The 11,250-nt window shown below is 39.3% G+C and overlaps 1 protein-coding gene across 5 annotated transcripts in view; it reads right to left on the minus strand.

Moving 5' to 3' along the window:
- Gab3 (GRB2 associated binding protein 3) overlaps positions 1-11,250 on the minus strand; it is a 122,519-nt gene that overhangs the window by 32,559 nt on the left and 78,710 nt on the right. For all 5 annotated transcript variants that reach the window (XM_050124947.1, XM_050124945.1, XM_050124946.1 and 2 more), the window contains exon 2: positions 2,588-2,891. In XM_050124947.1, coding sequence (XP_049980904.1) covers positions 2,588-2,891 — 304 coding nt within the window. The remainder of the gene's footprint in view (positions 1-2,587; positions 2,892-11,250) is intronic.

Consider the following 11,250-nt stretch of genomic DNA (forward strand, 5'->3'; position numbering starts at 1 on the left):
CCACACTGCCTGTGGCAGGTGAGAGAGCTCTCCCCGAGGACAGAAGAGCTAGAGAGCTGTCCTTGCCCCTCACCAGCTGCAGCACTTGGGAGAGTGGCAACACTGAAATGTTGGCCCTGAAGGTGTAGGTGTGGAAGAGCCTACCCTGAGGGCCTAATAGCAGGAGAAATGGCCTGGCCCCTTACTCATCATTGCAAAGGGTGAACTAGCCCAGACAAAGCTGTAGAGCTCATGCTGGTGGTGAAGGGGAAGAGGAAGCTGGCAGACTAACCAATCTTGCAATTACCCAGGCCCAGAACCAGGATTATGAGTTGGCCCACCCCAACATCCACCCCATCTATGATCTTCTGGACCACATGAAGGGGCTGGTCCTGCAGACCCAAAGCTTCAGGATCTCCACAACACAGGGCAGCAACAGGATATCCAAGAAGAGTCTCAGTGAGGGCCCAATATCAAAGTGTAGCAGAAACCAGAAGTCTCGAACCAGACCAATGACTCTTTGCAATGAACACTTACAAGCAAAGATATATAGATAAAAGTGTTTACTGCATGACTCACTGTGTCACACTACAGCTTCCATGACAAGATGTTTTCTTTTTTTCTCTTAAATTCTATTTTAATTTATTGGGGAGGGGGCAGATGCAAGGGCAGAGGGCAGATACAAAGGGATGGGAAATGAATGGGATCAAGAAGCTTAATGTGAAAAACAGAAGAATAAATAAAAAAGAAAGTTAAAACAGTTTGGCTGAAGGTAGAAAATAGGATAGTGGAGAGCCAGCAGCAAGTACCATTGGAAGAGTTGGTCAGGGAGGCTCTGCTAGATTTGCTTGATGTCAGGCTCTAGGCATGATGGATATACTGTGACTTTGCAAGCTCTATCTGTTGTACCAAAGATAAAGTACTTGCTGTCACTTCATTTCCTTTTATTTGAGTGTTTTCAAAATTCAGTAATGTTACTAAATAGTATCACTTAACAAGCTTTGCTGACTCATGAAAGGAATACACACATGCATGTTTGCCTTAGAAATGCAACCCTGACTCCTCATTGCCACCTGGTGTTATAATGTGGATATTTCCATGGTAGATAGTAAAAAGAGCTAAGAGTTATTAAAATGTTGAAGTATGTACCAAGATTAGGGATACATTTTTTTTCTACTAAACAAAGAGGCTAAAAGAAGTCAGATTCAAAATTCCCTACTCCAACTGTCAGAATTTGGTGAGATAATACTAGGGCACTGTGATGGCTAATCTTGGTTGCCAACTTAACTACATCTGGAATCAACTAAAGCCCAAGTGGCTAGGTGATGTAGGTGGGTCTTCTTTCTATGTGTTGCTTTCATTGGTTAATTAATAAGGAAACTGCTTGGCCTGATAGGTCAGAACGTAGGTGCGTGGAGTAGACAGAACAGAATGCTGGGAAGAATGGAAGTGAGTCAGATGCCATGATTCTTCAACCAGAGATGGATGTAGGCTAGAATCTTTCCCGGTAAGCCACCACCTCGTGGTGCTACAAAGATTATTAGAAATGGGTTAATCAAGATGTGAGTCAGCCAATAAGAGGATAGAACTAATGGGCCAGGCAGTGTTTAAATGAATACAATTTGTATGTTGTTATTTTGGGTATAAAGCTAGCCATACGGGAGCCAGGTGGGACGAAAAGCAGGTCAGCTCGCCTCCTCACTACAGCTAGGTAAGGCTGTGAAGGATTTTCTTGATTGAATCATTTGAGGTGAGATGTCATACCGTAAATCTTGGTCACAATTTCTAGTAGCAGTCCACACAAAAAGTACATGGAAAGATGAAGCTTTTACGTTTTGCCTGCTCTCCCTCACTCTTTCTGGGAAGTTCATCTATCCTGCTGCTGAGGCATTCCTTTGCTGGTATTAGAACCTACATTTTAAAGATTCCATTGTAGAATGAAGACCAACTGTGGCATATACATCCTCATGGACTGAACAACTATCTGATTCTTGGCCTTTCCATCAGGGGACAGCCATTGTGTAAGCCACTCTAATACACACACACACACACACACACACACACACACACACCACTCTATCAGTTCTGTTACTTAAGAGAACCTTGACTAATACAGACTCAAAAAGAAAATCTACAAAGGAAAGTAAATTATAACCCTAGGCTATAACCCTTTTGTATATTACATGGGAATGGTAGTATGTGGAGACAAGGTCAAAGACAAGGGAGGGAAGGAGATGGAAAAAGACAGGGTGTGGAATTAGAAGGCAAAGGAAGGGGAAAAAGGGAAAGGAGAAGGAAGTAATAATTGAGTTAATTGCTCTCAATGCTAAAAAGTGACCAAGAGCCAACTTTCAGGTTGTTTATTAGCAGAGATCTCCAATATTACATGTATGGGCAAGTTTTGCCTTTCTACATTTGGAACTGAATCCTACTACTAAGCAAAAGACAGTTTCAAGTGTTGTATTAGTAGGATTAGCTTTGGTAATATACATTACATTGCCAAAATACTTTCACAGAGGCAGGCACCACTTATTTGCAGTAGTTTTCCAGCACCAACAAAGCACCTTGGACAATCCCTTTTCTCAAGGAGTTCCAACCCTGCTCTTACCTGCACCATCTTCTAGGTGACTGAGATTGCAGACTTGACTGATGCTGTGTACCCACACCTGCATTTCTTCCTCAGTCTTGGCTACTAGGTAGAATGTACGGGAAGTAGTCTTGACAATGAACACAAAATTGTTCTGGAACTCCTTCCTAACGAAGTCAGGGCCTGCATGCTTCCACACAGTGCATTCACTGAGGTCTATCACACGGATAGGCTTGCTGGAGTGCTTGTTGCGATAGTACTCTAAGACATCAGGATTGCCACTCATGCGGCCCCGCCGGAGAACAAACCACCGCTTGCGCCAAGCCTGCAGAAAAAATTTGACATGAAGTTATTAGACCAATTTTTCATGTTTCTTAAGCTCTAACAAGAACCTTATAGCAGGGACAAGGACAGCAAGAAAGAAGAAAAACTGTCATTCTAAAGTAATACTTTTTCTTAGAGAGAGTCTTAAAGAGGGCACAATAGATTCAAACTCAGTGTGTAGTCAAACGAGACCTCAAATTCTTTATTTAAGGGGCTGGGAGCTTGACTAGTTGCTCAGTAGTTAACAGCATTTGATGCTCTTGTAGAGAACCTGAATTCAGTTCCTAGCATCCACAAGGCAGCTGACAATCACCTGTAACTCCAGTTTCATGGGATCCAATGTCCTCTTCTGAATTCATAGGCACTAGGTATGCATGTGGTACACAGACATACATGCAGTCAAAACATTCACACATATTAAATAAAATAAGTAAATGTTGTGTGTGTGTGTGTGTGTGTGTGTGTGTGTGGGCTGGACAGTTTTATGTCAACTTGATACAAGCTAAAGCTATCTGAGAGGAGGAAACCTTAATTAAAAAAATGCCTCCACCGGACTTTCTGAACATGGCGGACAATGAAGGCTGATGAGAAGCCAAGGACAATGGCACTAGGTTTCCATCCTAATACATAAACTGGCTTTGTGGGAGCCTAGCCTGTTTGGATTCTCACCTTCCTGGTCCTGGATAGAAGTGGGAGAACCTTGGACTTCCCGCAGGGCAGGGAACCTGGACTGCTCTTCATTCTCGATAGGGAGGGGGAATGGAGTGGGGGGAGGGGGAGAGGGGGAAGGGAATGGAGGGAGGGGGCGATGTGTGGGAGGAGGGGGAGGGAAATGGGAAACGGGGAGGAGGCAGAAATTTTTTTCAACAACTAAAAAAAAAATAAACAAAAAAAAAAAAAGAAAAAGAAAATCCCTCCATAAGGTCAGGTTGTAGGCAGGCTTGAAAGGCACTTTCTTTTTCTTTTCTTTTTTTTTTTTCAGGACAGGGTTTCTCTGTGTAGCCCAGGCTGTCCTGGAACTTGTTCTGTAGACCAAGAGACTCTGGCCTCAAACTTGGAGATTCACCCACCTCTGCCTCCCAAGTCCTGGGATTAAAGGTGTGTGCCACCATCACCTGGCATAAGACATTTTCTTATTTAGTGATTGATGGGGGGGGGTGCGCCATTCCAGGATGAGCAAGCCTTGGGGAGCAAGCCACTAAGAAGCTCCCCTTCATGGCCTTAACACCAGCTCCTGCCTCCAGGTTCCTGCCCTGTTTTAGTTCCTGTCCTGACTTCCTTCGATGATAAACAGTGATATGGAAGTGTAAGACAAATAAATCCTTTCATTTCTAACTTGCTTTTTGGTCATGGTGTTTCATTGCACCAATAGAAAACCTAAGACTATATTTCTGATTTTCTCTTGCCACTATTTCCCAAGTGCTGGCATTACAGTTCATAACCATACCAAACTTCCTAATGATACATTTGGTACTAAAGAAAAAAATATACCATCTGTAAATCTGTTTTACTGCATAGTTTTAAGGACAGCTCAGTATTGGGGAGGCTAATGATACAAGTGAGGAACTTGAATTCCACACCTTTTTATTTAAGGTATCCCTTCATTATCTCAAGCAACTGAACCAGCCCACATACATAACATAGATGTACTTTATGCTGTAGCAATAGGACACATTGGCCCTAAATGGGAATGATCACAGAAAAGGGCAACAGGGTAACAACAAATGCAAGTGGAGAGATTTATAGCTCTGTGGTTTTTCTCTTCCAAGTGATGGCATGTGTGACAGCCGGATGTGTGGTTCTGCTAAGAGGCACGGTGAGCAACAGAATAGGAAGTCTTCTGTAACTCTAGCTTTAACAATAACAACAAAAATGATTTGTTTTTGTTTGTTTGTTTTCATGTGTCTGAGTGTTTTGTCTGAACACCACAAGAGGGTTTTAAACCCATGGGACTACAGTCATAGATAGTTGTGAACCACCATATGGGAATTGAACTCAGGACTTCTGGAAGAGCAGACAGTGCTCTTAACCCTGAACAATTTCTTCAATCTCTGTATCTCTAGTTTTTAAGCCAAGAAGCTAGGGGAGAAAATCATCATTTGGAGCAATTCAATTCTCTCTCTATTCAAATAATATGAGATTCAGGGAAGCAGAAACTCTAAAGATGGTCTTTGTTGAAAAGCAAAGACCAGTTGTCACAAAAGACCCGTAAGTATACCTAAGAATCCAAAGCCCTTCTAGTCTGTGACAAGGGATAGCAAGCAAAAGGATAGTCACTGAGTTGGGTTGAGGCAGAAAATCCCTTCCCTAGATCTGCCTTTACATGCATGTAAAGCTCTGAAAAGAGATTTGTCTCTCAGAAGATGGGGGCAGTATGACAGGAGAAACAACAGCATGAATATTTTATGGGAATAATCTAGGAGAAAGAGAAAAATAATGACTCAAAAATGCCTGTTGCAAAAATAGGCACTGCCAGGCATGGTATACTTTAATCTTAGAATTTGGGAGGCAGAAGCTGGTGGGATATCATGAGTTCAAGGCTACCTTACCCTACTAAGTGAGTTCCAGTTCAGCTGGACTACAAATTGAGACCCAGTCTCAAAAAACAATAATAAGAAAACATGACTGGAAACAAGAAAACTGAATGGAAGTGGGTCATTAGCAAAGAGAGGAATTCACCTCGCTCTGGGGTTTAGAATAGGAGGTGGGAAAACAGTTTTGGGATTAATAGGGACAAAGGACAGGATGATATCTTGCATGCTTGCTAAGGAAATCTTCCAAGGAAGGCCTGGAGAACCCCAAACTTTCCATGAGCTACTTTGGTGAGGAAATGTGAAGAGGAACTTTGTTTTACTTCTTTAAAAATGGTTCCAAAAGAGGAAATCAAATTGAGCACAGAAGCAAGTTTCATGTTAAGTTCTTTTAACACGGAGGGGAGATGACACAGACATTATAATTCACTGATTCAAAAAGTACCAGTTGATATAATAATATGCTACATACTATGCAGATACTGAAGAAGTCAAATCAAGCAAGTCACACATCATGCCACTCCCAGTCTTGTGGGTGGCAGGGGAAGTGGGCAGATGGATAATCAGATAATTGTAGTCAATGAGACAAGTGTTATAATAAAAGAAAACCAAGATACTAAGAGATAACACAAAAGAAAGACCCCTGTCAGATCAGGGTCTAGGAAGGCTCCAAAGAGAAGTGGTGATTACACTATGACTAAAGCAATACAGAGGGAGGAGCATGCACAAAGACACAAAGAAGGAAAAGGCATAAAGTTGTTCATAAGTATCTCAGCAGGGCTAGAAGGAAAAAGAGTTACATAAGTAACTTGAGGAAGATACAATGCAGTCTTGATGCTAAATCAAACAAGATTACTAGCATGAGTTTCCCTAGGTTTTAAAATGTCTGCCTGAGAACTATGATTGGAAAAAGCCAAAATAATGTGTCCTAGGAGCTGTTTGCTAAGTAAGTAGGTCAAAGACCAAGGTTCAGTGCATAACGGAGAAGAAATGGCAAAATTAAATGGCGACTGTGAAAAAGACTGAAAAAAAATTGCAAGCAATGCTTCTGATTACATTGGATTTGTTGTTGTTGTTGTTGTTATTGAGACATGGTTTCTCTGTGTAACTCTAGTTATCCTGAAATTCTGTGGGAACCTGGTTGGCCTCCCACTCAGAAATCCATCAGTTTCTGCCTCCTGAGTCCTGGAACTTACCACCACACCCAGCTGATTAGATTTAACTTCTAAAATGTACAAAGAACTTCTAGGACTAGAAAGATGACTCATTGTTTTAGAGTGCATGCTGATCTAGCAGAAGACCCAGATTCTGTTCCCAATACCCACATCTGTTACCTCTTATAATCTCAGCTCCAGGGGGCTCTCCAGAAAGCCCTCTTCTGACTTCCAAGGGCACCTGCACTCAGGTACACAACACCTTACAGACATATACATGATGTTAAAAAATTTAAAATAGAATATTTACAACTCAATATCAGGACAACAAATAACCCCACTTAAACTGGATGTGTGTGGTGGCATATACTTTTAATTCCATCACTCAGCAGACAGAGACTGGAGGATCTCTGTGATCTCAAAGCTAACCTGGTCTACTTAGTGAGTTTCAAGTCATCCAGAGCTACATGGTGAGACTCTGTCTCAAGGGAAACAAATAGACAAGGATCTAAAGAGAAGCTTTACAAAGAAGACATACAAATGGCAAAGAGTTATTAAAAAAGATGTTCAGTATCATTAGGGAAACACAAATTAAAACAAAAAGACATTACTTCACCCCAGTTAGGTTATCTATTATTAAAAAGAAAGCAATTGTTTGTGAAGGTGGAGAGAAAGGGGTACACATGCACACTCTTATTGGGAAATGTAAATTAGTATGATTACTATAAAGTTAAAACTAGAACTACTATATGACCCAGAAATTCCTTTTCTGGATATATGTAAAAAGGAAACAAAATCAACATCTTGTAAATATGTCTACATTGTCATGTTCATACCAGAAATGTTTAACAGTGGACAAATGGTTTTAAAAAAATGTGGTGCATCTACACAATGAAATGCCATTCAGTCTTTTTTTTTAAAATTTTGTTTATTCATTTATTTATTTGTTTATTATGTATTCAATATTCTGTCTGTGTGTATGCCTACAGGCCAGAAGAGGGCACCAGACCCCATTACAGATGGTTGTGAGTCACTATGTGGTTGCTGGGAATTGAACTCAGGACCTTTGGAAGAGCAGGCAATGCTCATAACCTCTGAGCCATCTCTCCAGCCCCCATTCATTCTTTAAAAAGGAAGGAGTGCAGCATTTATCAGGAATATTTGAAAAAATATGTCAGGTTAAATAAGTCAGACACAGAGAAAAATATTATATGACTCCATTCATTTATGGAATTGTTTTATAAAGTCAAATGTCCAGAGATGATAAAATGGTGGTTAATGAGGGTAAGGCATACAAGGAAATAGGAGGTGTAGGCCAGAGTATACAAAGCAGCAGACATTTAGGCTAAAGAAATCTAGAGATCTAAAGTTTAATTTATAGAAGACTATAATTTAAAAAATATATTATATTGGATATTATTGTAAAATTAGATTTTAGCTGCTCTTATCACAAAAACAATAGCTGTGAGATATATGGTAATATACCTCAGTATGGTAACCATTTCACTATCATATTATCATGTTATAAAACCAATATATATATATATATAATTTATTTTTGAAAGACAAATAACATGATAGAGAGGTGATCTGTGAATTACATGAGACTGAAAAGATGTATCATAGTCTTAAGTGTGCACAGATGTTCTTTGTTTCTGAGACAAGGTTTTGTTGTATAATCTAGGCTAGTCTGGAGCTCTCTATGTAGCCCAGTCTAGCCTATAACTCATGATACACTTTCTATAGAAGAGTGACTGACACTTGAATATATGTTTCCCTATTATAGGTGAATTATATTCCCCTACACAAATTATTGTATTCCCTCTTCCCAAATAGGGTGAATGTCACCCAATTGAAAAATAGGATCTTTACTGCATTAAAGTAAGGTCATTAGGGTGGGCTATGATTACATATGATTATAGCCCATTACATATCGATGTCATTATAAAAAGAGATACTAGGGCACAAAGCTGTACACAAGAAAAACTCTGAAGGAAAAAGTGGGGGGGGGTGTAGCAGAAACCATAGGCCTCAATCCAGACCAATGATTCATAGCAATGAATGCAAGTAAAGATGTATGAACTAAAGGGTAAACTGTGTGACTCGCCAGAACAAGATTCTTCTTTTAAAAAAATGTCAGGTGGTAGTGGTGCATATTTTTAATTTTAGCACTCTGAAGGGAGAAGCAGGCAGATCTCTGTGAGTCAGAGGTCAGCTTGGTCTACAAGAGCTAGTTCCAGGACAGACTCCAAATCTACAAAGAAACCCTGTCTTGAAAAACCGGAAGAAAAAAAAAAAAACATGGGGATAAGATAGCTACTTTAAAAAGGAATGAATTCTGCTGGAACCTTAATTTCAGATTGTAATCTCTCAAATGTGAAATCATTGAAATTCTGGAACTTGTTTCCTACCCACAAAATCAATTTAAAAACTATCTCAATAAATGATACAATGTAAAAGACAATCATTACAGGGCTGAATACAATAATGGACAATGAAATTCCATAATACAATTCCAAGAACTTAGTAGTTCTTCGATTCAGTGGACTCACAAAATGAGTAACTACAAGAACTCACATAGTAAAATCTGATCTGCCAGGATGGAGAGTCCTGGAACATTCATCAAACTCGAGAAAGGCTAACCCTCAGAGACAGGCTAAGCGAGGACCACAGTATAGGCTACTCTTGGTCTGCTCTAACAAAGCTTTAAAAGAAGCCTTAGAAAGATAAAACTGATGTACAAATCACTGAATTTCCTGTCAAAAATTTCAACAATATTTAGGAGAATACAATATAATATACCAAAATGCTACTAAAAATGCAAAGTAAGCAGAAAATGTGACCTATAACTAAAAGAAAAATCAATCATCATCAGAAAGACATCTAAAAATGAGAGAGACCATGGAATAAACAGATAAATAACTTTAAAACAACAAGTACTCTTTGATATTTAAAGGGAAACATGTACATTATGAGAGAATAGAAAATATACGCAAGAAGAAATGAAACTTGCAGAGGTTACAAAATATTACAGCATCGGAAAATGTTCACTAGATAATCAGGGTACCAGAAGCATTGAAGAAAGGGAAAGGGGAGAGGGAGAGAGAGATTCTTTATTGATTTATAATGAACCTAATATCCAATATTTTCTCATCATAAACTTACTGTCTAGGAGCAACTAGATACACATGGTCTCTAACCTGGAACTCAGGCTGTCAGAAAAGTCTTAAATGTGACTATCAGACATTATAAGAACATACTCAGGATGAACATTTATTAATCAGTAGGATGGACAATTGAGGCTGAAGTTGGACCATTTTATTCCTGCACTCAGTTATAATTGCACAGTAAAACAAACCTGGCAGGGTTATAACAAGTTACACTTCTTTGGCTTTAGAATTCACTCTAATAAAATGAAGTGTCCTGTCTGGATTGTATCCATTGTCAAAAGACACTGAAATGTACTGGGAAACATCCTGAAAGTATTTGAGGCTGTAAAGAGATGCCTCTGATTTAAACTGCTTTTCTGGCAAGAGTGATTACTGTCCCTTTGTTTCAACGGAATTGGCCCCTTGCCCCTCTGCAGTGGTGAAATCCCTAAGCTATGAAATCATTTCCTTCACATGTACACAGGATGGATCAGTAACCTGCCTCCACAATCAGGCTTTCGAACTCAAACTGAGAGGGCAAAACCCACAACTATCTTCATTTCAAGCTCTAGGTTTTGATCTTTCATTATTGTCATTTCAGCAATGGCAGTTTTATTTTTGTTTTTCTTACTTCACTGACTATTTTTTTTTAAAAAAACAAAACCTATGTGGGCCTCTTCCTTTCTTGAATCATTAATGTGCTACACACTGTCCTGTCGAGGAGTATGTGCTTACATTCTCATTGTTCTGATTGCCTACAGGCACTGATATCTCTCTGAGCTGCTTTTTCAGTGGTTTCTTATTAGACACCTTTAGGAGATACCTTATATTAAAGGAAAATGAAGAGAAAACCTGTCCCTGTGAACTTATCTTCAAATAGCATGTGGTCTAGCCCACTGTTCCTCACTACTACATATGAAGGTTAGTTTAGGGGTGGAACTAGAGAACATCTGGAGTTACCAGAAAATCTCTAAAAGCCAATGAACACCAGTCAGCATCCAATGCTTTTGGGAAATTTAACCTATGCTGACAAAGATTATATTCTTTATGACAGCAGGAATTTCCTATCTGTTTCTAAAGTCCAACAGGTATTTTTAATAGACATGGCATGTAAGATACTCTCGGTACATCACTGCTGATCGAATGATTGACTGAAATAGATGCAGCTACACAAGGACAATATGATGGATTTCTGAGGTGGCACAATTCTGTATATGAGCCGAAGAGGTAGCTACATTAATCTACAAGGTAATGAGCTAACCCTGTGCACACATCCATACACAAGTGCACATGCAACAGGAGCCACCTACAGTAGGTCTTAATAGGTATCAATGTACTTTGTTTGTTGTGAGACTGCTAGAAGCTGATACTAAGAGAACTGAAAAAACGTTACACTAGCCTCCTGGATGTTCCTTTTTACAACTTCCTGTGAATCTAATAGTTTTGAAATAATGAACGTAAAAAAGATACACAATACAAAATTATTTTAAAATATAGATTCTTTTTTTTTTTTTTTTTTTGTTTTT

This window comes from Alexandromys fortis, unplaced genomic scaffold, assembly GCF_014885135.2.
Source record: "Alexandromys fortis isolate MF-2015 unplaced genomic scaffold, M_Fortis_MF-2015_v1.1 scaffold_225, whole genome shotgun sequence".
Taxonomy (NCBI): Eukaryota; Metazoa; Chordata; class Mammalia; order Rodentia; family Cricetidae; genus Alexandromys; species Alexandromys fortis.